Raw genomic sequence first — 27372 nt, forward strand, 5'->3', positions numbered from 1 at the left:
TACAGAGGCAGGGAAAAAGTGCAGGGGTGGGGGGTTAGAACGAGAAAGTCTGCAATAGGGTGAATAGGTAGGGAGATTAAATGACAAAAGGGACAATGGTACAAGGCAAAAAGGAAGTGGTAATGGGACATGTGCACAAGTCTTTACAGAGAATGCAAAGAGAATATGGATTTACTAGAATGCTTCCAGGGATGAGTGATTGCAGCTATGTGGATAGGCTAGAGAAGTGGAGATTGTCCTCCAAGCAGAGAAGACCATCAGGAATTTCATGGGTTTGAAATCTTAAAGGGTTCAGATAGGGAAATCATTTCTAGTTGCTGAAGGGGCAATAATTGTAGAGCACAGATTTAAAGCAATTGGTGAAAGAGGTAACAGGAGGAAAATCATTTCTACCCACAAGCAGTTAGCATTTGGAATGTAATGGCTGGTAAGGCAGTGGATAGAGATTCAGCAGTAGTCTTCAAAGGGAATTGGAGTACCTGAAAAAGAAAAAAATTACAGGGGTGAGACTAACTGGATTACTCTTCAGAACAGCCACAGCAGACTTGATGGGCCAAATGGCTGCTTTCTGTATAGTACCATTCAATGATTCCAAAAAATAGGAACAGAGGAAGTATAGTGGAAATGGCAGAAACAGCTGTCATCCAAGAGGGCAGAGGTTATGATCCGATTTGTTGAATAGCACCTGCAAGGCTGTGGTGTCTAATCAAAAGATTCCCTTCAAAGCCTTTGCATTCACATCCATACTTGTCCCATTACCACCCCCAGCTACATTGAGCTTCATTAGGACAGTATAGGAGGCCAAGGTCAGTGGGGTCAGAATGGGGTGGAGAATTGAAATGACAGGCGACAAAGGTCTGGTTCATGTTTATGTACAGAATGGAAATGTTTCAGTCACCTAACTTGTGTTGGGTCTCTACAATGTAGAGAGCACCAAATGGAGGAAGTAAAGGTTGCTGATAACAGAATATTGACCAGGCCATGAGGCCCAAGAACAGCCAACTAGGTTAACCTCAGCAAGAATTAGACAGTAAAAGGAAGAGCAAAAATTCAGCAGGAACTTCAACTAAGGTATTGTAAACTGCTTCAGATCAGTGATGTTGATGATTTCCAGGAAATTCTGTACACAAGTTTAGATGCAAGTATATGCACTGCTCTGTGTAGTCTTAAGATAATGTTTGAAATAGTCAATTAAATGTCAAAGGAATTATCCCAATAGTGTTTCACCCTCTCACTTGGCCAACTATTTATTGGACAGTAAAGTAGGCTTGCCTACTTGGACAGCCAATTAAAGAAATTTCACTTGATAAGGATGCAAATAGCTAGGACATCTCAAACTTCCCCACAGGGTTGCTGTGCTGAACTTTGCACATAAGATTTAACTGGGTGCCTTGTTTCTCTAGTGCTTAATGGTTTGTAAGTTGCTTCTATTCACGTGGACCAATTCATCTTTTGAAAGTTGCAAGAGAAAGACCCAGTCTTCATTGTGTAACAATCCCTACATCTAAATAAAAAGTGATCCAAAAATAAATGTTAAAGGACACTGTTGCATTTACAAGTGCTTTTATTCAGACAAAGCAGGACAATACAATTCTACATCACTAACATTTATAAAAATGGCTGCAGTTTAGTTTCCAAAACCAGCAATGCTGCTTTATAAAGCTTATATTTGAGATTTAAATCAACCTTTTCCCACATAATAAATGCAGATAGGTTTGGATCACGATTTACAAAGTACTATTAAAAGTTACAAAAATGTTTCTCATTAAGCTTCTGAAGACAATTATGCCAGGCAGCTGAAGTTCCAGAAGAATTAAATTTCCATCTTGGATAATGTGGTAGCATAGCTGGATCTATGGCATGTTAAACTGGTGACTTGTTCCTCTGGAAGTTATAGCTCCAAAGTTGTTGAAGCCACAAGGTTACATTGGGCTTATTAGCCATAGCTGCCCATTGAAGTTCTGAAAGTGACCAGTTCTTGGGGTTATTTAGAAGAGGCATTGAACAGAAAAAACATTCAACACAAACAGTACTTTTACAACCCCCCCCGCCCCAACCTTCTTGGACTCACTATAGAAAAAACAAAACTCCTACAAATACATTCTGTAGGAAAACACTCACTTCTGGCTAATTTACAATAGGCACCAACTGGCTTTTCAATTCCAGAATGTTAACCAGTAACAAGCATTATTGCTCCCATTTGGGCAATAGCAACCCAGCTGAATGTAGATCACAATGTGTCTGGCAGTCACAACCACTGCAACTGCTATGGCCCAATGTCCTGAATGGCAACTGATGCCATCTTGGCCTACCCTTGCCACTCCCCACCCCTGCAGATTTAATGCCATCTTCTGGGTATTGAAGTTTGACTTAAATACTCCATAGAATTAACTCCAAAAGCTTGCAAACCCTGATACAAAACACATCTTATCCACTTAAATCCTTATTCACCAGCTGGTTTCACATGCAGTCCATAGAGTTCTCTGGAACTATACTCAGAGCACCTCCTGCTCCAAGTCCCTTCAGTGGTGTACAGGTAGGAGGAAGCATTGCATTTGAACTTGGGTCAACATTCTCAATATCTTCCATTTTTTCACTGGTACCCTCCCAGTTGATGTGGAACCTTGTAACTCTTGGATTAGAGGCCAAAATATTTCGTTGGAGCTGGAAAGTAGAAAAGATTAAAATTCATTGTGGGTTACATCATGGCAAGACCAGAACACTGCAACAAGACACCCAGGTCACATTAATGCATAGTTAGACAAATTGAAAAGTGGCACTGCAAATTATAGGGAACTAGATTCAAACAACTTAAATTGACAGGATAAAGTGCTCAGTCAACATCAAGAGGATGCAGGACTAGCCAATGCCAAATACACAGGTAATGCTGGGATTTGGTACACTAGGGGCAGATCAGTTTTAAGCATAAAATCTTAAACACTGGTATAGTACTGTTGGAGGTGGTATCTTTCAGATGCAACATTAAAATAAGGACCTGCCTGCCCTAACACAATGTGTTCATTAGTGCAGAGAAGTGTGAAGTGATTTATTTTGGTAAGAACAAGGAGATAATATAAAAGGGTACAATTCTAAAGTGGGCACAGGATCAAAGAGATCTGGGGGTATGTGAAATTGAAGGCAGCAGGGCAGGCTGAAAAACCATGAAAAAGGCATATGGGACCCTGAGCTTCAGAGGCAGAGTACAAAAACAAGCAAGATACAAAGTGGTTTGGCCTCAACTGGAATATTGTGTCCATTGAGGCACTGCACTTTAGGATGGATGTGCAGATTAGAGGATGCAGGAGATCTACCAGAATGTTTCCAGGGAAGAGGGATTTCAGCACCAAGATAGATTGGAGAATTTCAGGTTGTTTTCCGAAGAGATCTTGGATACACCTATCCAATATTATGCAAGGTTTGGATAGGGTAAAGAAAGGCTGTTTCCATTAGCTGATGGTACAAGGACTAGGAACACATGTCTTGGGCAAGAGATGCAGGGCATGCAAGGAAGATTTTTAAAAACTGAGTGATATGACCCAGAACTCTGCAGACAAGGATGGTGGAAGCAGAGAATGATTCCAAAATGAAATTGGATAGGCATATAGCAAGAAAATGGGACTGACTGGTTTGCTCTATAGAACTCAATGCTGCATTCCAGCACTTAGTACCAAAGACCCATAAATTACAGTCAGCAAAGTAGTGACAGCAATTGCCACTGACTGAAGAACACTACACAGATCGATCTATGACAAGAACTCTCAATGTGCAATGGATTAGTGTTTAATGCAGTGATATCAAGCTGTCTAAACAGCCAAACAATTTTCAGGCCTTAAACCAGGAAGTGAAAGAGCACCAATAAACAATCCACTTTAAGTGAAAAAGATTGGAACATGAAGGACAAACTAACCTAGTAATTGAATTTAACAGTCCACTTTTTTTTCAGGGCAGAGATCAGTTAATAAGGCTTAACCTTTTAGAGTTTCCAGTGAATAGAGTGGAAAAGAATGCACGAAAGGCCAGAATTAACAGCACACATTTTGGAGCAGTGTGGGGCTGGGGAGATGAGAGATAGGGGAGGGGCAAGGCCATGGAGGGATTTGAAAAAAAAAGGATGAGAATTTTCAAATCAAGATGTTGCTTGACCAGGAACCAATGTAAGTCAACAAGCACAGGGGTGATGGGTGAACAGGGCTTGGTGCAAGACATGAGTGGCAGAGTTTTGGATGACCTCAAGTTTAGAGTAGAAATGAGACCAGCCAGGAGTGCATAGGAATAGTCAAGTCTAATTAGAGGTAACAAAGGCATGAATGAGGATTTCAGCAGGTGAGCTGAGACAGGGTGAAGTTGGACAGTTAGGAGGTGGAAATAAGCCATCTTAACAATGATGCTAATGAGGCCAGAAGCTCATCTTAGGTTCAAATGTGAAAACTGAACAGACTGGCTTAATCAGACTGTTACCAGGGAGAGGAATGGATTCAGTAGCTAGGGAACAGAGTTTGGAGTGGGGACTGAAGACAATGGCTTATCTTCCCATTTAGAGGAAGTATTTGCTCTTCCAGTACTGAAGATCAGAAGCAGCCTGAATTACAGTGGCAGTCAAGAGAAGTAGTGGTGACAGAGCAGTGAGTCACCAGCATGTGAAATCTAATGCTGTTTTTGAATGCAGTGTCTCCTGACAGACATCTCCAATGCTCATGTATCTGAACATTTGTCAGTATGTCCACAAATGTGGACAGCATCACCATGTAATGAATCATATGTAATGACATCCAAGTGTTGCCTCACCCCTCAATGGTCACAAACACTACCTTCACATCCTCCAACAGTATCATGCTCCCCTTGCAATTGCTGCCTCAATCGCCACCTCTTTCCCACTCCTTCCTGCGATTGCCATTTCTTCCCTGCTCCCTCCTGCGATTGTCTGCTCTCCGTTCCCCACCATCTCCAGGCCATGAGGTGGGGTGCAAGCAGATGGGCAGAGATCAGGATCGAGTAGCATGTAATTGGGAGCAGGGAAGAGAAGGGATCACATGAAGGAGTGGGAAACTGAATGTGGCAATTGCAAGGAATGGGGGGTACTATTAGGGGGAAATGGAGGTAGTGTTCAGAGCCAGAGGGGTGAGGAGATTTGTGTCCAATTCTGTCAGATTTAGTGCTATTTTTTTTTTTTTATTACTGGCAGCTGCATGAGATGTCAGACATTGACATTTGTCAATGAGGCTGCATTCATGCATGTCAGTACTGCAACACCTAGTGGTCATGTCAGCAAATGCAGCCTTTATGGTGATGTCACCAAGGGGCAAGTGTGTTCATGGCAGAATGAACAGCTCAGTCCAAAAGCACAATATGAAAATACAAGTTTTAAGCAGGCACATAGATAAGAAAAAAAAAAAAAGAGGCCACTCGTGCTCTGAAAGTTACTCAATGTTGAATCCAGAAAGCTAGAGTGCCTAATTGAAAGATGAGGTGCTGTTCCTAGAGCTTGCATTGAGGTTCACTAGAACACTGCAGAAGGCCAAGGACAGAAATGTAGCATGACAGCAGGGTGGTGAGTTTAAATTGCAAGCAACTGGAAGCTGTCATGCTTGGAGTGAGCAGGTGTTCTGCAAAGTGGTCACCCAGTGTTTTTGATAAGGTCCTGCATGAGAGATTGGTTCAGGTGGTAAGAGCCCATGGGATCCAAGGCAATTGACAAATTGGATCCAAAAATTGGCTTAGTGGCAGGAGGCGGAGAGTAATGGTCAAGGGTTGTTTTTGCAAGTGGAAGCCTGTGACCAGTGGTGTACTGTAGGGATTAGTGCTGGGACCCTTGCTGTCTGTAGTGTACATTAATGATTTAGACATGAATATAAGAGGGATGATCAGCAAGTTTGCAGATGACATGAAAATTGGTGGTGTCAAATAGTGGAGGAAAGCCTTAGATTACAGGACAGTATAGATGAGCAGAGCAGTGGCAAATGGAATTTAATCCAGAGAAGTGAAATTATGCATTTTGGGAGGACCAACAAAGCAATGGAATATACAGTGGATGGTAGGACCCTAGGAAGCACAGTCAGAGGGACCTTGGCATACTTGTCCATAGATCACTGAAGGCAGAAGCACAGGTAGATAAGGTGGTTAGGAAAGCAGATGGGATACTTGCCTTTATTAGCCAAGGCATAGAATATTAGAACAGGGAGGTTATGATGGAGCTGTATAAAACACTAGTTTAGGCCACAGCTGGAGTACTGTGTACAGTTCTGGTCACCACACTATAGGAAGGATGTGATTGCACTGGAGGGTGCAGAGGAGATTCACCAGGATGTTGCCTGGGCTGCAGCATTTCAGCTAAGACTGAAAAGACTAGGGTTGTTTTCCCTTAGAGCAGAGAAGGCTGAGGGGAGATATGATTGAGGTATACAAAATGAGGGGCATTGATAGGAAGAAACTTTCCCTTAGCAGAGGATTCAATAACCAGGGGCATAGATTTAAGGTAATGTGCAGGTGGTTTAGAGTGGATTTGAGGAAAAATGTTTTCAGAGGGTGGTTGGAATCTGGAACACTGCCTGAAGGGGTGGTAGAGTCAGGAACCCTCGACATTTTAGTATTTAGATGAGCACTTGAAATGCAATAGCAGACAAGGCTACAGGCCAAATACTGGAAAATGGGATTAGAATAGTTAGGTGCTTGATGGCTGGCACAGAAACAATGGGCCAAAGGGCCACTTTCTGTGCTGTATAATGACTGACTTAATTACTTGTCTCTGGGATAACATTTAAATTGGGTCTTGCATCTGTTATTTAATTTCTCTCATTTGGGATCACATCAATTGGAAACTTGTTAGGATCTAAATCTAACTCCAATTACAAAGAAATAAAAGAACCAGATCTCTTGTATAAGTTACACTATACCATTGCAATGGCATTAATGGTTGCAGCAGAATTTTTGTGAAAACAATGTTTGAGTGACTTGATAACTAGGAACAAATCAAGAGAATTGGCACAATAGCCAAACATCCAGAATTAGATAAAGGGCACTACAAGAGACAGGTTGTAGGTCAGAGGGTGATGTAGTGGTATTGGCTAGGATTCAGTTAGAAATGAAAATAAGGATGGAAAGGAATTAAGAAAACTTGAATTAGAAAGAGGAAAGGGGAAGAGTAAAAGTAGTAGCAATAAGAAAACTTGAATTGGAGGAAAGATAGAACACATTTGAGAAATTGAAAAAGGAGGAAACTTGAGTTAAGAGATGGAACTAAGACAAAAGGGCAGTCTTAAATCCAGGGAAAATTCAGGGAAGAATCTGAATTTAGCTCAGGACCCAGCAAAAAATTGTTTTAATTTATACAGGCTCTTCCCAAATTCAAAGGGACAGAGGCATTTTTCATATCTTAGCCAAACAGATGTAATGGCTGAAAGAAAGCTGGACACAGCATATACAGGGCAGGTTGCTAGGCAGAGCTCATGAAGCTTATGCTAGGCTTCCTGAAGAAGCTTCTGCAGATTATGAGACAGCAAAAAAATAGGCTATTCTCATTGTGTACAAGTTAGTTTATGAAGCTTACTGTCAGAAGTTTAGGAACTCAAGATTAGTTGGGAGGACATTTAGAATTTGAAGGTGAAGCAGATTATTTTTGACTGTTGGATATAGGCATTAAAGATAGAAACCACACGAGAACCTTCAAGAATTGATTATCTTAGAAGTGTTTAAAAACTCCATTCTTTTAGTGAGAACTCAACCTGGAAGTTAGGCAAGCAGCAGCAATTGTTGATTTTGAGCTGATGAATAAGCTACCCTATTTTGTCTGTCACCCCCATAAACCTGAGAAAGATAGAAAGTGGGAATGTGAATGGAAGGCAAGTAGCTGGGGACAAGGAGGAATAGCTGTGAATGCCCCAGGATCACCTCAGGTCAGAAAAGGAAGGTGGAGGGTAGAAGTGAGGTTTGCAAGCCAAAGTGTTATCATTGCAGCAAAACAAGTCATCTTCATTGAGTGCTGGAAATTGCAAGGTAAACCCATAGGACTGGTTGGGTACACAAAGTTAGTGCAGAAGAAAAGACTCAGTACAGCAGACTGGGCTACAACAATGATAGCTGTGAAACCAGATACTAAAACTGAAGTTGAGGTTAATAAAACACCAAGTGATATAATGAATTTTTGTCAAAGGGGAGTGTAACTCCATATCCTGTAAGTGAGGCAGGAAAACCTATTATACTCAGACACAGGAGCAACCCAAACATGCTTGCTGAGGAAAGATACATTTCCACCAGAAAACACCTTGAATGCTAAAGTTTTACTTAATGGAATTGGCAGGCAGTATATACCCACACCATTGTATATCTAGAGTGACAATATCTAGTTAGTAACTGTAAGTGTTGCCCAGAGTTTACCAGTAAAGGAAATTGATCTACTCCTAGGAAAGGATTTGCTAGATTAGCAGTATCAGTTCCTCCTATAGTTGCAGGGGAGCAAAGTGAAATTAAGGAAACAGAGCAATTACAGGAGCAAGTTCCAGGAATATTTCCTGGATGTGTAGTCACCTGAGCAATGGTTAAACAGGCTCCATTGTCAGAGGTAAAAAGTAGCACCACAAACAGATAGCAAAGTATCTGAAACCTTATTTGACAGATTTAGATAATCCAAATGAGATGTTTAGAACAGATCTATCATTGCAACACAGCAAGCTGATCCAGATATACCAAATAGCACAGACAGCTGTCAGAAGCTGAGGTGAAAGGAGTTCCAGAAGGCTATATGGCAAGAGGGGCTTTGGAGGAAAGAGAGACTGCCTCAGACCTGCCGACAAAAGTTAGCACACTACATGCATTCCTTTTGCAGGACAAAGGGGAATTTGGAAGACCAAATCTCATAAGTCAACATTACTGGCCAGGTCTTAAAATTCTCATTCTTTGTAATAACATGCCATCATTGTTAAATGGCAAGAAAACTACAACCTACCATAAAACCAGGAAATGAAGCATTAGTGTAATTTGTCAGAGAACCATTAAAAGCACAGTTCAGTGGCCCATATATAGTGATCAAAAGAGTGAGTAAGATAGATTACTTGATTGACACCCCAGATCACTGGAAGAACCAACTGTGTCACATCATTACAATATTACTGCAGGGAGGATGATAAGCTAGTACAGGTATGTCAGGTAATCAGGACTGTGTAGAAGGAAAAGGATAATGAGAAGGCAGAAGCAGGCCTAGGAAATTCAGATTGAAACTCCAACTGTGAGCAAATACAGAATGGCTAGGAAAATTAAATAGGCTTTTACATTTAGAGGCAAAACAGCAAAGTCTTAATGAGGGTTTTTACAAGGTTTAATAAGTTTTACGGATAAGCCAGGATGCACAACCTTAGCCACACATGGTATAAGGGGGGAAAACCAGACCCTGAAAACATCCTTGCTGCTTAGGTCCAGACAGACACCAAGTGGAAGCAGACAAACAATTCATGAAGGGCAGCTGAAATTCACAGGTGGTGTTGATGCTTAAACCTGGTGGGTCAGCTCAAACTTGCATACTGTCTAGAAAAGTCACTGATAAAGGCAGCAGACTCCTACCCAAATTCTAAAAGGACAGTATGGACAGAGTGGGCAACACTTCTTAGAGACATGTTAGAGGGATACTGTCAAATTCCTTTGACACCCCAGGGTAAGAAAAAGTCAGCTTGTTACACTGGACAGGGTTTTCCAGTGTCAAGCAATGCCACAGGTTAAGGGGTACTCCAGAAACTTCAGAATAGTAAACCCAGTGGTCAGTGCTCCTAGCTGTGCAGTTCAGCTGGCTGAGGTGATGGACAGTAGGGACACTTGGAAGGAAAACAAAACTGGGAGACTAGGCTTGGAAATTTGAAATTGGTTAATGGGACAACCTTTTGAAATTTTAAAGCCAAAAATGTTTAGTTTAGAGCTACAGCACTGAAACAGGCCCTTCAGCCCACTGAGTCTGTGCCAACCATCAACCACCCATTTACACTAATCCTATATTCCTACCACATCCCCACCTGTCCCTATATTTCCCTACCACCTACTTTCTTTTGGGCCTCCTTACCTCGAGAGACAATGGATACGCGCCTGGAGGTGGTCAGTGGTTTGTGAAGCAGCGCCTGGAGTGGCTATAAAGGCCAATTCTGGAGTGACAGGCTCTTCCACAGGTGCTGCAGAGAAATTTGTTTGTTGGGGCTGTTGCACAGTTGGCTCTCCCCTTGCGCCTCTGTCTTTTTTCCTGCCAACTACTAAGTCTCTTCGACTCGCCACAATTTAGCCCTGTCTTTATGGCTGCCCGCCAGCTCTGGCGAATGCTGGCAACTGACTCCCACGACTTGTGATCAATGTCACACGATTTCATGTCGCGTTTGCAGACGTCTTTATAACGGAGACATGGACGGCCGGTGGGTCTGATACCAGTGGCGAGCTCGCTGTACAATGTGTCTTTGGGGATCCTGCCATCTTCCATGCGGCTCACATGGCCAAGCCATCTCAAGCGCCGCTGACTCAGTAGTGTGTATAAGCTGGGGGTGTTGGCCGCTTCAAGGACTTCTGTGTTGGAGATATAGTCCTGCCACCTGATGCCAAGTATTCTCCGAAGGCAGCGAAGATGGAATGAATTGAGACGTCGCTCTTGGCTGGCATACGTTGTCCAGGCCTCGCTGCCGTAGAGCAAGGTACTGAGGACACAGGCCTGATACACTCGGACTTTTGTGTTCCGTGTCAGTGCGCCATTTTCCCACACTCTCTTGGCCAGTCTGGACATAGCAGTGGAAGCCTTTCCCATGCGCTTGTTGATTTCTGCATCTAGAGACAGGTTACTGGTGATAGTTGAGCCTAGGTAGGTGAACTCTTGAACCACTTCCAGAGCGTGGTCGCCAATATTGATGGATGGAGCATTTCTGACATCCTGCCCCATGATGTTCGTTTTCTTGAGGCTGATGGTTAGGCCAAATTCATTGCAGGCAGACGCAAACCTGTCGATGAGACTCTGCAGGCATTCTTCAGTGTGAGATGTTAAAGCAGCATCGTCAGCAAAGAGGAGTTCTCTGATGAGGACTTTCCGTACTTTGGACTTCGCTCTTAGACGGGCAAGGTTGAACAACCTGCCCCCTGATCTTGTGTGGAGGAAAATTCCTTCTTCAGAGGATTTGAACACATGTGAAAGCAGCAGGGAGAAGAAAATCCCAAAAAGTATGGGTGCGAGAACACAGCCCTGTTTCACACCACTCAGGATAGGAAAGGGCTCTGATGAGGAGCCACCATGTTGAATTGTGCCTTTCATATTGTCATGGAATGAGGTGATGATACTTAGTAGCTTTGGTGGACATCCGATCTTTTCTAGTAGTCTGAAGAGACCACGTCTGCTGATGAGGTCAAAGGCTTTGGTGAGATCAATGAAAGCAATGTAGAGGGGCATCTGTTGTTCACGGCATTTCTCCTGTATCTGACGAAGGGAGAACAGCATGTCAATAGTCGATTTCTCTGCACGAAAGCCACACTGTGCCTCAGGGTAGACGCGCTCAGCCAGCTTCTGGAGCCTGTTCAGAGCGACTCGAGCAAAGACTTTCCCCACTATGCTGAGCAGGGAGATTCCACGGTAGTTGTTGCAGTCACCGCGGTCACCTTTGTTTATAGAGGGTGATGTTGGCATCGCGCATGTCCTGGGGTACTGCTCCCTCGTCCCAGCACAGGCATAGCAGTTCATGTAGTGCTGAGTGTATAGCAGGCTTGGCACTCTTGATTATTTCAGGGGTAATGCTGTCCTTCCCAGGGGCTTTTCCGCTGGCTAGGGAATCAATGGCATCACTGAGTTCCGATTTGGTTGGCTGTATGTCCAGCTCATCCATGACTGGTAGAGGCTGGGCTGCATTGAGGGCAGTCTCAGTGACAGCATTCTCCCTGGAGTACAGTTCTAGGTAGTGCTCAACCCAGCGGTCCATCTGTTTGCATTGGTCAGTGATTATGTCCCCCGATTTAGATTTGAGGGGGGTGATCTTCTTGACGGTTGGCCCAAGAGCTCTCTTCATGCCATCATACATTCCTCTGATGTTTCCGGTGTCCGAGGCCAGCTGAATATGACTGCATAGGTGTTGCCAGTAGTCGTTTGCGCAACGCCTAGCTGTTCTTTGTGCAGTCCTTCTAGCTGCTTTAAGTGCTGCGGATGTTAAATCGCTGGGGGCTTTCTTGTAGTTCAAAAGTGCAATGCGCTTAGCGGCTATGTCCTGCACTCCTTTGGACCCCACCAGAAAGGCCGAGAGGGGGGTTTTGACGACTGGGCAACTCTCAACCCCCATAAATTTGCCCAGGCATGCGCCATGGAGAGGTCACTCCATAGTTGCCTCACAGCGACTAAAACACGGAAGGCAGCAGTTATGGGTTATAAGTCCAGATAAATTGGCATAGAAACTGGGCACCACAGGTTGCCTTTGTCGGTGGGACAGGTCATTGCACCTCACTGGACAGCTACCGCCCGCCTCAAGCCGGGCAGCCCCCGGTCAATAAGGTTCTGTCCCGCCACAGTCTGCCTGCTTCAATGGGTGCTTGGAGCTCAGGGTCATTGCCCGAAAGGTGGACTGATACACCGCACCAAACAACATGAAAAAAGGAAAGAAGGTACCAGCCCTTCGCTTTGCAAGCTGGAACGTCAGAACTATGTGTCCTGGCCTGTCGGAAGACCTTACACAAATCAACGATTCTCGGAAGACCGCCATCATTAACAACGAGCTCAGTAGATTCAATGTGGACATTGCAGCACTTCAGGAGACTCGCCTCCCCGCGAGTGGCTCTCTAGCAGAGCAAGACTACACCTTCTTCTGGCAGGGATCCTGAAGAACCAAGACAGCATGGAGTGGGCTTCGCCATCAGAAACTCCTTGCTCAGCATGATAGAGCCTCCCTCAAATGGCTCTGAACGCATACTGTCCATCCGACTGCTCACCACCTCTGGTCCAGTACACCTACTCAGCATCTATGCTCCAACACTGCTCCGCACCTGAAGCTAAATACCAGTTCTATGAACAACTCCATATCATTAGCAGCATCCCCAACACCGAACACCTATTCCTGCTGGGGGACTTTAATGCCAGGGTTGGGGCCGACCATGACTCATGGCCCTCCTGCCTTGGGCGCTATGGCGTTGGAAGGATGAATGAGAACGGGCAGAGACTGCTTGAGTTGTGTACCTATCATAACCTCTGCATCACCAACTCGTTCTTTCACACTAAACCCTGTCACCAGGTTTCATGGAGGCACCCAAGATCACGTCGTTGGCACCAGCTAGACCTCATTGTCACAAGGCGAGCCGCCTTAAACAGTGTTCAAATCACACGCAGCTTCCACAGTGCGGACTGCGACACCGACCACTCCCTGGTGTGCAGCAAGGTTAGACTCAGACCAAAGAAGTTGCATCATTCCAAGCAGAAGGGCCACCCACGCATCAACACGAGCAGAATTTCTCACCCACAGCTGTTACAAAAATTTCTAAATTCACTTGTAACAGCCCTTCAAAACACTCCCACAGGGGATGCTGAGACCAAGTGGGCCCACATCAGAGACGCCATCTATGCGTCAGCTTTGACCACCTACGGCAAAAGTGCGAAGAGAAATGCAGACCACCTACTTATACTAGGGGTAATTGCTAATGGCCAATTTACCTATCAACCTGCAAGTCTTTGGCACGTGTGAGGAAACCAGAGCACCCGGAGGAAACCCACACAGACAGAGAACTTGCAAACTCCACACAGGCAGTACCTGGAATTGAACCCAGGTCACTGGAGCGTGAGGCTGCGGTGCTAACCACTGTTCTGGTGGACAGGTTACTATAATCTTACCATTTTTAGAGAAAAATGTATGCCTGTAAACATGAAAACATACATGTTTGCTTTTTTTCAATGTGTATTTTTTTTTTAAAAAAAACATTGTAATGAAATGCATTTCAGGGACAGTTTCATTCCACCAGGGGCACAGATGTTATGATCCTGTTTTTTTTTTCTAGGAAAAATGCAGTGTGCCTTTAAGGTTGGAAAAGTACAAGTACTGCACTGAGACAGCAAGCTCCAGTGAGTCAAAAAATACATCCTTGTTGCTGTAGGATACAGCCATTCAGGACCAAGGATAAGATACAATGTCACCAACTGACATTTGAAACTAGCTAAAAAAAACCTGACTTTTGACAGCTGGACCAGCATGAATGGAAGGGAGCTCTGATAATTTAAACTGAAAGGGAAGTTAGATGGAATCTTACATCCCTCAAAAATTCTAAAGCCAAATTGATTCATAAAGAGTTTGCATGTTATTAATGCTGAATTCATCACTGGAAAAGCATCACTTCAACTGAAGTAGACTACAGACTGTTCTACTGTTGAAGATCCTTTTTTCCCCCCCATTGGACAGCAGTGAGAACTTCAAGCAACCCCTTGGACTGTTCCACATTGGAAGATTTCACTTCAGCAGGAGCACATATCTGCAAGAACACTAACTTTTTCTATTTTAAATGTTATCTTAGTAATGTTTAAGAATTTAGTTTTTCTAAAAAAAGTTAATTTGTTACAATTTGGCAAGTTTAAATGATTGTGATCTGTGGAAGGGCAGGTCTGAATCAGTGCCTTTCTCCCACCACAATCAGAATCATACTTTGATTGGGGGCTTTGTCTTGAGCAGTCATATTTTCATTGAGAACTGCATCTCAATTTCTCTGCTCCCCTCCCTCACTAACCCACCTCTAACTCAAATGGCCTACTCCTATTTTCTATGTTGCCTTCCAAGCTTGCTGCACTATTTTCAGGTCAAACCCCAACATTGTAATCAAATTGAACAATGACAGTGCTGTTGCCTGGCATACAGACCTCTACCTTGTAGAGGTAGAGTGCCACCTTAAGACTTCTTCCTACCTCCCCCTGGACCATGACCCCACCACTAAACATCAAGCCAGTCTCCAGGACTGTCAATGACCTCACCTCCTCCAGAGATCTTCCCTCTACAGCTTCCAACTTCAGTCCTGCAACCCCAGACAGCCTGCTTCTACCTCCTTCCCAAAATCCACAAACAGGGCTGTTGTGGTACATCTGTGACTGACACCTAGGTCACTGAATTTCCATTAACTGCCTCTTCACTATGGAAGTCCAATCTCTACAACTTCATGCCCACCAGGACAGTTTAAGGGCTCTCTGCTTCTTCCTTGAAAAGGAGTCCCAACCAGTCCCCATCCACTGGTTCTCACATTGGACAACTTCAACTCCTCACTTCCTTCAAATAAAGTTATGGGTACCCACATGGGTCCTAGTTATGCCCGTCTTTGTGGGGTATGTCAAACATTCCTTATTCTAGTCCTACTCAGGCCCCCTCACTCAACTCTTGCAGTTGGATTGACTGCATCAGTGCTGCTTCCTGCTCTTGCCCAGAACTGGAAAGTTCCACCCTTCTCATTTCATCCATCTCAGACACTTCCCTTCCCCAACTTCTGGCTCCATCCCTAGGGAAAGGCTGTCCATTATTATAACCCACTGACTCCCAGCTACCTTAACTACACTTCCTCACACCCTGCTTCCTGTAAGGCTTCCATTCAAGTTTCTCCATCTGACATCTGTTCTGATGCAACCTTCCACAATAGCACTCGATAAGTCTTCCTTTTTCCTCAACTGAAGATTACCCTCCCACTGGTTGACAGGGCCCTCAACTGGTGTCTGACCCATTTCCTGCACTTCTGCCCTCACCCCTTCCCCTCCCAGAACCACAACAGGGTTCCCCTCATCTTTCCTTTCTACCCCACCAGCCTCCACATCCAAAGGATCATCCTCCTCCATACCAAACATCTTCCCCTCCCCAGTCAGTATTCCAAAGGAATTGTTCCCTCCATCACACCCTGGTCCACTCTTCCAATACCCCTGACACCTCCTCCCTTTCCCATGCAATTACATGAGGCATAATACCTGCCCTTTTACCTCCTCACCATCCAAGGCCCCAAACACTTCATTCAGGTGAAGCAGCAATGTACTTGTACTTTCAATTTAGTATACTGTTCACAATACAGTCATCTCTACATTGGAGACCAAATGCAGATTTGCAGAACACCTCTGCTCAGTCTGCAAGCATGAGCTCAAGCTTTCAGTTGATTGCCATTTCAACTCACCTTGCCCTCACCCACATTTGTCCTTGGTCTGCTGCAGTGTTCCAGTGAGCAACACAAGCTCAAGGAACAGCACCTTGACTTTCAATTAGGCATTCTACAGCCTTCTGGACTCAGTTCAACAATTTCAGAGAATGACTGGTCTTTTTTTCTTTTAATTTGTGGCTTTTAAAAGGGAATTGGATAAGCAGTTGGAGAAAACATTTTACAGCTATGGGGAGGGGGCAGGAAAGCAGTTTCTCAGTCAGCAAACAAAAAGGCCAAATGGCCTCCTTCTGTGCTATAACCATTCAACTCAGCCTGTAGCGAATAGACTGACCTCCTTTGTAGATTTGTAATACACCAAGCCTGCACATGCTCAGGATAGCAAATAGACCGTTGCAAGGCAGCTAAACCATGTGCAATACATGATACCACTTTATTTGAATGTTTTACAGCACCAACATCCTCCTAACTTGATCAGCGGAAGACAAACCACTGCTCTGCAGAGCTTACCTTGGCATAGTCAGGTTTCATTGGTGGGTTCTCCTTCAATTCAGGGTCTGTATATTCATTATTCACATAATACCCCACACGAATGAACTCCTGATCTCTGTATGTGCAGGTGATCAGTACCACAGTCACACCAACTGCATCTGCATCTGGGATGAGACTTGCATTTGGGGCATCAGCCTGGAATATTAAAGGAGGACCATGAGATCTGTACAATTCAGAAAGCTATTACTGTGCAAGTCAATCTGTATATATGATATGAAAAGACAAACCCAGCATGATACCAGGTCATCCAAGACCACATTGCTTTGCAACCCAAACCCAGTATTGCTTGGTCATACTTTGTCTGGAGAAAGTTAAATTTCCTTAGTAGAAAGTCTCCCATGTCAATACTTGGCCACATCATATACTAGAGCCTTGTCTAAACTTCTCTTGTGCAGCTCAGAGCAGTCAAGTGAATAATCTTCAATTCCCTGCTGCCTCCAGCTCCCACAAAACTGAAGAATCAGTTTTGACTAAATTGACTTTTCCCCAGGTATAGCCTCCCAATACTAGCCCATCCTAAACAATTCTGGATTAAGAAGCTTATATGGTAGTAAGCTCAGTTTGAAAACTCTTAATTGCAACCCTCAAGGATATGCAGACATCCTCCAGGTAAAGCTTTAGCATCCATTTGCTTAGGCAGACAGAACCTCAGCTGTGTTTTCCCAGGAGACAGATTCCCAGTTCTACTGCCTAAAACTGCTAGCTAAAAGGAGGAAATAAACCAATCTGGGAAGCTCTTGTGCTCCAGGGCTTGTAGATGAAACTGCAAGCATCAACTCACTTGAACTACCTGGCCGATAAATATCCAAGAAGCTGCATCTAACCAATGATACCAAAGGGCACAGATTTAGTGATTGGCAAAAAAGAACCAGAAGCAACAGGAGGAAAACTTTGTGGCTTAAATTTGGAACACACTGCTTTATAGGGAAGTGGAAACAGATACAATAGCTTTCAAAAATGAAATTGGATAAATGAGAAATATTTGCAGTGATATTTGGTGGGGGGGGGGGGGGGCAGGACAGCAGGACTAACCAGATTGCTTTGAAAGAGCCAGCAGACTGTGGGCTGAATTGCCAATGATATACTGTTCTGTGATTTGTTTTTGCATTACACAGTTGTCAACCACTGCACATAACAGTACAGGCAGTAATTAGTGACAATTTACATAAGCAGTTTCATTATAAATGTGGACAAAGTTTATAATGGAGAGGATAATGCCCTCACTGGACAGTATGACAGGTTTAACATCCAAAATGTGGAACTTTAAAGAATGGAAGTGAATAGGAAGTACATGGGGACAATTACATCAGACCTCCATTTATTTTTACTGCATTATAATGTGCATCAGAACTAGCATTCAGTAATAGGCCAGTACAATATCTTCACCTCTGCTGACAATACTGCTTCTGAAATACCTATTCAAAGCTCAAAGTGCAATGATACAAATTAACAGCACAAAGCTTCTAAAAGATTCCAATTTTAGAAATCATAATGCTGAAGGAAAAGCACTGAGTTGTAGCAAGGACTTCAGAACCTAATGTAAAAGAACACTCAAAGCACATTGGAGAAAAATCACTCTGCATGTAGCTTGTACAGCAAGAATTCTACAGAATCAGCTGTATGCATTTCACAATCTGGAAATATTGATGGCAGAATTCATTCGCAGAACAAACATTTCGTCCTCAAAATGTCTACACAACTGAGGCAGAAATGAGTAGTTTTTGGGTTTGCAGAATAGTTGATTTTATCCATTCCAGTGACAACACAAAATTCTGGATGTGCTGAAGGGCAATTGGCTGGAAAGGGGTTATTTATGTCAGCACACAATAACTTCACTGATTCAAATAAAATTCACTGAAATTTAATCCATCATATTATTCAGACAAAAATCAGGGATTGACTTTTAGACAGTTTATTGGGCTCACCTTTCAAGGGGCATCTGAGACAATGCAGTCAATATACAAGGCTCCAAGTATCGCAAGCTTTAACTCACTCAGTCATTTAAAAAGAGGCAGAAACCCTCATCCATCACCCTTTCAGGCAGTGAGTTCCAGACAATCCTCCTGCCCTCTGGGTGGAAGATTTCTTCACTTCCCTCTAATTCTTCTGCCAGTTACTTTAATATGTTCTATAGTTTAGGTCAGATGGTTTCACAGGTCAGCGCAACATCGAGGGCCGAAGGGCCTGTACTACACTGTAGTGTTCTATGTTCTAATATATACCAACTGGTTACTGACACCTCTAATCGGTCTTTCCTATCCATTCCATCTAGGCCCTTCAATTAAACCTCCCTTAGCTTCCTGTTGAAAGAAAATAACCCACAGACTATCCAATTAGGTCTCCAGGCGACTTCCTCAAATTTCTCTGCACCTTCTCTAGTGACCACACCCTTCTTGCAATGCAGTGACCATAACAGTACACAGTACACTAGCTGTGGGCTAACTAGCATTTTGAACAATTTAGCATAACCTCCCTGCTCTTGTACTCTGCCGTAGCCAATAAAATCAACCCACCCAGCCACCTACGGGAATCTGTGGATATGCACTCCAAGGTCCTGGTTCCTCTACATTTCAGTATCCTACCATTTATGGAGATTCTCTTGCCTGGTATGCCCTCCCCAAATGTACTACCTCACTTCTCTAGATTGATTTCCATTTGGCACTTTTCTGCCCACTTGACCAGTCCCATTGATATCTTCCAGTCCACTGCTTTCTTCAACCACACAACCAATTTTTATATCATCCACAAACTTAAATGTAGAGGGGCACAACTAAATCAAAACTTAGTACAAAAAGCAAGGGACCCAGTACTGAGTCCCATCAAACCCACTGGAACCTGCCTTTGAAACAAGCACAGGAAGGTCAGTTGACAGGCTGTACTTCAAATACCCAAAGCAACACAGCTACTCAGCAGTTGGCAAAGAATAAAGTTGAAGATTTGAACTGTTCTATAAATTAGCAGTTTCATTACCAGTGAGAAGGCACTCTGGCTCCACAGTACACTAAACCAAGTTGTGTTACTTGAATTTTCACAAGTAGAAAATTATGACTGAAGCAAATCTCAAACATTGTCTCAGCCAACAGCAAACTAGATAAGGGACAAAGGCTACCAACTGGACCATACATCTTACAATTGCCCTACAATCCAGCCCTGATTTACTAGACCCATTAGTCCAATGATTAGTTTAAAACTGTTTACCAACTCCAAAGTAAACTATACTAACTTCTGCAGCACTTCCAAAATCAGGAGAAAACAATGACATGATTGAAAGTTTCTTCAGGTCCAACACAAGCACTCACATAATCAAGACTACCTTCAGAACACTAAAGCTTGGACTGTTAACTGACATACTTGGCAACTACACACAATACCATTAAACTGCAGAATCATTACAATTCAGTAAAACCCATCATTTAACCCAATAGTCTGTTCAATCACATTAAAGTTTCTCAAAGGTAGAATCACAAATTGCAATAGCTTATCTTACTGCTTGATTAATAGATACAGGAAAATCAAGCTGTAGATTAACCTCTAGTTAATAGAGAACAGACTAGAGACTAAATCACTTACCTGCAGTACAACACCCTAGAGTTCTAACACTCAAATGTCTATTGTATTAAACACCAATCTCCCCAGGCAGCTACTCCATGACTAGATGGAGTCAGCCATCTAAAAAAGTACCAGCCACCTATTGCATTGCCAATAAAATTTCAGTCTGACTGCATTTTGCTTTGGAGTACACCTCACTTAGAAATAAAACAAGGAATCCTAAAGATTCAACATCATGGGGAAAACAGTGTAAACACTGAATTAAACCTTCCAGTACAAGTCAGCAAATACCCGTTTAAAAAAAGTGCTGGAAAATACTCAGCAGGTCCGCCCATATCTGTGGACAGAGGAGTAAAGTTAACATTGCAGGTCAGCAACCTTCCATCAGAACTGGCAAAGGTTAGAAGTGTAATAGGTTTTAAACAAAGTGGGGATGGGGCAAAAGGGAAGGTGTTGATAGGACATAGGGTCAGAGAATAACTGACAAGGAGGTCATGGGGCAAAGGCAAAAAGTGTTAAGGATGGTGAAAGACAAAGCATTAGTGCTGAAGGTGTTAAATAACTGAAAGCCCTAGCCAAAAGCAAACAAAAAAACAATGGCCAGGCACATGGTTAAAAAATTTGATGAAAAACTAAAATAAAAGTACAAAATAAAACTATAGCGTGCCGAATCAGTAAATGAGGTGCTGTTCCTCAAGCTTGTATTGATGTTCACTGGAACAGATGTAGGCAGGAGAGGGGTGTTGAAATGGCAAGCAACAGGAGGTTAGGGGCCATGTTTTCAGAATGTGGGTGTTCCACAAAGCAGTCACTATCCGTATTTGGTCTCCCCAATGTAGAGGAGAGCACGTCGTGAGCAACGAACACAGTATACTAAATTGAATGTACAAATAAATTGCTGCTTCACCTGAGGGGTGTTTGGAGCCTTGTATAGAGATGGTAAAACTGCAGGTAATCACCCCCTGTAACTACATTCGAAGTTGCTGTGAATTGGACAAAGTTCTCAACGTAATCGAGTGGATTAGGGAGTCATGGAGGGAAACCTTCAGAATGCTTACAGGAGAGGGGAAGATGCATACTTTCACTTTAGTATACTGTATTCACTACTCACAATTGTCTCCTCTACACTGAGGAAGCCAAATGCAGATTGGGTGACTGCTTTGCAGAACATCTCCACTTAGTCTGAAAACATGTCCCCCTGCTCTGATGCCCACATCTGTCCTAATTTGCTGCAGTGTTCCAGTGTACATGAACACAAGCTCGAGGAACAGCACCTCATTTACAGATTAGGCACACTACAGTCCACTGGACTGAACATTGAGTTCCATAATTTCACAGCATGACTGTCCTGCTTTTTATTTTTATAGTTTTTGCATTTCATTTTAGTTTGTTTCATAATTCAATTACTTTTACCATGTGCCAGACTACTTTTTTTTTTTCAAGTTTGCACTTTGCCAGGACTATTCATTACTGTCATTTAAGATCTTCTCTGCACTAATGCAGTGCCTTTCAACACTATTGGCTTTTCCCCCAGGACCTCCTTGTCAGTTATTGTCTGCGACCTTATGTCTATCAACACCTTCTCATGTTTTTTGCCCCACCCCCACATTACCTTAAAATATCTTACATTTCTAACCTTTGCCAGTTGTGATGAAAGGTCACCGACCTCAAAGGTTAACTTTGCTTCTCTCCACAGATGCTGCCAGACCTGCTGAGCATCTTCCAACACTTTTTGCTTTCATTTCACATTTCCAGCATTTGCATTATTTTGCTTTAACTTATAATTTTTTTTTATATAAACAGGACAGGCTCAGGCAGTGCCCATGAAGGATGCGCGCCTAAAATAACCCCTTAACACGGAAGTAGTCGGGTGGCCCTTGCCCTGCGCTATGCATAGTGTCTACCGGGCCATCAGCAGGCCCGCTGTATTTCGTTCAGAGCCCGGCCGCAGAGCGCCAGTCGGTAACCCGCCCTACCTGAAAGACAAACATGTGACGGCCTGCGGGGACAGGTCCCACCAGCACCGAGTCCAGCACCTGGTCGTGCTCCTCGCTCTCCGCGGACCCCACGTAGATGATCTTCCACTCTAGATCTGGGGGGGAGAAAAAACAAAACGCAAAAAAGTAAATTACACGTACGACCAAAGAACCAGATGCACCTTGCAAACGCAAAAAGGCGCTAGGAAGAGGAGGGGAACAGAGCGCGCGCGCCACAGCCGCTGATTGACAGCTCCCGGGCTCCATTGACAAAAGCTAACGGGCCAATGGCAGACAAACAAGGGGGGCGCGCGCCCTGCCCCTCCCCCCTCCCCTCACTCACCATCCGGCAGGTCCTCGATGCACTCGAAGGTGATCTCGAACTGGAAGGGGTTGTTGAAAGGAGATGGATTGTCCAGCACCACCACATTCAACACCTGCACTTTGGCCATGGCGGACTCAGTGTCTGGCCCGCTCGATTAGCCGCGACCCCCGCGTCGTTGTGATGGTTGCCGCTCCTCCTCCTCCTCCGCCGCCGCCGCTGTCCAGCACCGACCAGCTGTCCCCTGCTCCTCCTCACTCGCCTTCCGCCACTCTTAACACTGCGCGCCTCCCGCCAACCCCGCTATTTATAGCCGCCGCCACTCTCGCGAGAGCTCCGCCTTCGATCAACTTTATTTATAAACAATCGGCCGGCGACTGGCTTTCCACCAATCAGCCCGCGGAGCGGCGGCGGGAAAACGGATTCAGATGGCGAGAGGGGTCGGGAGGGAGACAGAGTCAGGGAAGTTGTGAGGTGGAGGGGAGAGTGAGGAGGGAAAAGAGGTGGAGGGGAGAGTGAGGAGGGAAAAGAGGGGGAGGGGAGAGTAAGGAGGAGACGGAGTGAGATAGGGGAAATGTGGGGAGGGGAGAAGAAGGGGGGTATGTGGGAGGGGGAGAAGGTTGGGGGTGGAGGAGAAGGTTAGGGAGATGGGGTGGGGAAGAAGGTAGGTGGGGGGGGGGAGATGGGGTGGGGAAGAAGGTAGGTGGGGGGGGGGAGATGGGGTGGGGAAGAAGGTGGGGAAGAAGGTGGGGGGGGGAGATGGGGTGGGGAAGAAGGTGGGGGGGGGGAGATGGGGTGGGGAAGAAGGTGGGGGGGGGGAGATGGGGTGGGGAAGAAGGTGGGGGGGGGGAGATGGGGTGGGGAAGAAGGTGGGGGGGGGGAGATGGGGTGGGGAAGAAGGTGGGGGGGGGGAGATGGGGTGGGGAAGAAGGTGGGGGGTGGAGATGGGGTGGGGAAGAAGGTGGGGGGGGGAGATGGGGTGGGGAAGAAGGTGGGGGGGGGGAGATGGGGTGGGGAAGAAGGTGGGGGGGGGAGATGGGGTGGGGAAGAAGGTGGGGGGGGGGAAGAAGGTGGGGTGGGGTAGAAGGTGGGGTGGGGTAGAAGGTGGGGGGGGGAGATGGGGTGGGGAAGAAGGTGGGGTGGGGTAGAAGGTGGGGGGGGGAGATGGGGTGGGGAAGAAGGTGGGGGGGGGAGATGGGGTGGGGAAGAAGGTGGGGGGGGGGAGATGGGGTGGGGAAGAAGGTGGGGGGGGGAGATGGGGTGGGGAAGAAGGTGGGGGGGGGAGATGGGGTGGGGAAGAAGGTGGGGGGGGGAGATGGGGTGGGGAAGAAGGTGGGGGGGGGAGATGGGGTGGGGAAGAAGGTGGGGGGGGGAGATGGGGTGGGGAAGAAGGTGGGGGGGGAGATGGGGTGGGGAAGAAGGTGGGGGGGGAGATGGGGTGGGGAAGAAGGTGGGGGGGGGAGATGGGGTGGGGAAGAAGGTGGGGGGGGGGAGATGGGGTGGGGAAGAAGTGGGGGGGGGAGATGGGGTGGGGAAGAAGGTGGGGGGGGGGAGATGGGGTGGGGAAGAAGTGGGGGGGGGGAGATGGGGTGGGGAAGAAGGTGGGGGGGGGGGAGATGGGGTGGGGAAGAAGTGGGGGGGGGGAGATGGGGTGGGGAAGAAGGTGGGGGGGGGGGAGATGGGGTGGGGAAGAAGGTGGGGGGGGGAGATGGGGTGGGGGAGATGGGGTGGGGAAGAAGTGGGGGGGGGGAGATGGGGTGGGGAAGAAGGTGGGGGGGGGGGAGATGGGGTGGGGAAGAAGGTGGGGGGGGGAGATGGGGTGGGGGGGGAGATGGGGTGGGGAAGAAGGTGGGGGGGGAGATGGGGTGGGGAAGAAGGTGGGGGGGGAGATGGGGTGGGGAAGAAGGTGGGGGGGGGTGATGGGGTGGGGAAGAAGGTGGGGGGGGAGATGGGGTGGGGAAGAAGGTGGGGGGGGGGGAGATGGGGTGGGGAAGAAGGTGGGGGGGGGGAGATGGGGTGGGGAAGAAGGTGGGGGGGGAGATGGGGTGGGGAAGAAGGTGGGGGGGGAGATGGGGTGGGGAAGAAGGTGGGGGGGGAGATGGGGTGGGGAAGAAGGTGGGGGGGAGATGGGTTGGGGAAGAAGATGGGGTGGGGTAGAAGGTGGGGGGGGGAGATGGGGTGGGGAAGAAGGTGGGGGGGGGAGATGGGGTGGGGTAGAAGGTGGGGGGGGGGAGATGGGGTGGGGAAGAAGGTGGGGGGGGGAGATGGGGTGGGGAAGAAGGTGGGGGGGGGAGATGGGGTGGGGAAGAAGGTGGGGGGGGAGATGGGGTGGGGAAGAAGGTGGGGGGGGGGAGATGGGGTGGGGAAGAAGGTGGGGGGGGAGATGGGGTGGGGAAGAAGGTGGGGGGGGAGATGGGGTGGGGAAGAAGGTGGGGGGGGAGATGGGGTGGGGAAGAAGGTGGGGTGGGGAAGAAGGTGGGGGGGGGAGATGGGGTGGGGAAGAAGGTGGGGGGGGGAGATGGGGTGGGGAAGAAGGTGGGGGGGGAGATGGGGTGGGGAAGAAGGTGGGGGGGGGAGATGGGGTGGGGAAGAAGGTGGGGGGGGGGAGATGGGGTGGGGAAGAAGGTGGGGTGGGGAAGAAGGTGGGGGGGAGATGGGGTGGGGAAGAAGGTGGGGGGGGGAGATGGGGTGGGGAAGAAGGTGGGGGGGGAGATGGGGTGGGGAAGGAGATGGGGTGGGGAAGAAGGTGGGGGGGGAGATGGGGTGGGGAAGAAGGTGGGGGGGATGGGGTGGGGAAGAAGGTGGGGGGGGGAGATGGGGTGGGGAAGAAGGTGGGGGGGGGGGATGGGGTGGGGAAGAAGGTGGGGGGGGGAAGAAGGTGGGGGGGGGGAGATGGGGTGGGGAAGAAGGTGGGGGGGGGAGAGATGGGGTGGGGAAGAAGGTGGGGGGGGGGGAGATGGGGTGGGGAAGAAGGTGGGGGGGGGAGATGGGGTGGGGAAGAAGGTGGGGGGGGGGAGATGGGGTGGGGAAGAAGATGGGGTGGGGAAGAAGGTGGGGGGGGAGATGGGGTGGGGAAGAAGGTGGGGTGGGGAAGAAGGTGGGGGGGGGAGATGGGGTGGGGAAGAAGGTGGGGGGGGGAGATGGGGTGGGGAAGAAGGTGGGGGTGGGAGATGGGGTGGGGAAGAAGGTGGGGGGGAGATGGGGTGGGGGAGATGGGGTGGGGAAGAAGGTGGGGTGGGGGAGATGGGGTGGGGAAGAAGGTGGGGGGGGAGATGGGGTGGGGAAGAAGGTGGGGTGGGGAAGGAGATGGGGTGGGGAAGAAGGTGGGGGGGGAGATGGGGTGGGGAAGAAGGTGGGGGGGGGAGATGGGGTGGGGAAGAAGGTGGGGGGGGGAGATGGGGTGGGGAAGAAGGTGGGGGGGGAGATGGGGTGGGGAAGAAAGTTGGGGAAATGGGGTGGGGGAGAAGTTTGGAGGAAATGGGGTGGGGGGAATGGGGAACTGTTGGGCGGAGGGGGGAGAGTTTGGGGGGGGAATGAGTGATGGGGAGGAGAGGTTATCTGACAATACCTTAAACGATGACTTAATAGTAGTTTTTTTTCATACATTCATTGATGGGATGTGGGCGCAGCTGTTTAGGACAGCATTTATTGCCCATCCCTAATTGCCCTTGAGATGGTGATGGTAAACCGCCTTCTTGAACCGCTGCAGACCATGTTGGGTAGGTACACCCACTGTGCTGTTAGGAAGGGAGTGAAGGAACAGCAATAAAGTTCCAAGTCAGGATGGTGTGTGGCTTGGAAGGGAATTTGCAGCTGGTGGTGTTCCCATGCATCTGCTGCCCTCGTCCTTCTCGGTGGTAGAGGTCGCGGGTTTGGAAGGTGCTGTCTTCGGAGCTTTGGTGTGTTTCTGCAGTGCATCTTGTAGATGGTGCACGCTGCTGCCACTGTGCATCGGTGGTGGAGGGAGTGAAAGTTTGTGGTTGGGGTGCCAATCAAATGGGCTGCGTTATCCTGGATGGTGTCGAGCTTCTTGAGTGTTGCTGGAGCTGCACCCATCCAGGCAAGTGGAGAGTATTCCATTACATTCCTGACTTGTACCTTGTAGATGGTGGACAGGCTTTGGGGAGTCAGGAGGGGAGTTACTCGTCACAGGATTCCTGGCCTCTGACCTGCTCTTGTAGCCACGGTATTTACATGGCTGGTCCAGTTCAATTTCTGGTCAATGGTAACCCGCAGAATGTTGATAGTGGGTGATTCAGTGATCGTAATGCCATGGAATGTCAAGGGGAGATGATTATCAGTTGCCATCAGTGTGATACATTAGGTTGTTTGTTCAAGCATAGGTGCATAATGTTTGGAGTGATAGATGACAGTTTGAGTCTTAAGTTATTTTCTACACAAAGGTGCTGGCGATACTTTGATTTCATTCCAGTGAGTGGTGAACATCTACTTTCACATGGGTGAGTTGTAGCAAATGGTATCAAAACTTTGATGACCCTGCCTGACAATTTTGGGATCTCTGCTCACATGTGGACCCAAAACTCAGCCAACTGCTTTTGTTGGACCTCAATCTTGAGCCTGCCACTAGCTGAGATGTCCAAGAGGTTCTCTTATTCTTTTATTGACAAGTCTTGCAGCATGGATGCTGCAGAAAACTTTATGAAAGGATAGCAGCTGTTTGTATTTCCCATTGAGGGAAAGAACTCGTGTAACTGCCTTGCTTGTCATCTTTAACATTGTCCTGCAACTGTAATTTATTCCTTGGCAGGAATTCATGCATGTTTCGGAAAATTTCAGTGTTGTTTTTCTCCACATAGGGAGCATAGAATTCCAGCTATTTTTATCATTGACTGAATTTTGTGCTGGATATTGAAGATGTTTGCACTC

At 46.8% G+C, this 27372-nt stretch overlaps 1 protein-coding gene across 1 annotated transcript; it reads right to left on the reverse strand.

Annotated features, from left to right (window-relative positions):
- Positions 1 to 1546: 1546 nt before the first annotated feature.
- asf1bb (anti-silencing function 1Bb histone chaperone) lies at positions 1547 to 22770 on the reverse strand. Its single transcript, XM_068020933.1, has 4 exons — positions 22507 to 22770; positions 22164 to 22279; positions 16597 to 16773; positions 1547 to 2664 (listed from the first exon to the last, which is right to left on the reverse strand). The coding sequence occupies exons 1-4, from the start codon at positions 22613 to 22615 to the stop codon at positions 2461 to 2463; spliced, it is 606 nt and encodes a 201-aa protein (XP_067877034.1). The 5' UTR covers positions 22616 to 22770; the 3' UTR covers positions 1547 to 2460.
- Positions 22771 to 27372: the final 4602 nt, after the last annotated feature.

The sequence above is a fragment of the Heterodontus francisci genome, chromosome 43 (genome assembly GCF_036365525.1).
Source record: "Heterodontus francisci isolate sHetFra1 chromosome 43, sHetFra1.hap1, whole genome shotgun sequence".
Lineage (NCBI taxonomy): Eukaryota > Metazoa > Chordata > Chondrichthyes > Heterodontiformes > Heterodontidae > Heterodontus > Heterodontus francisci.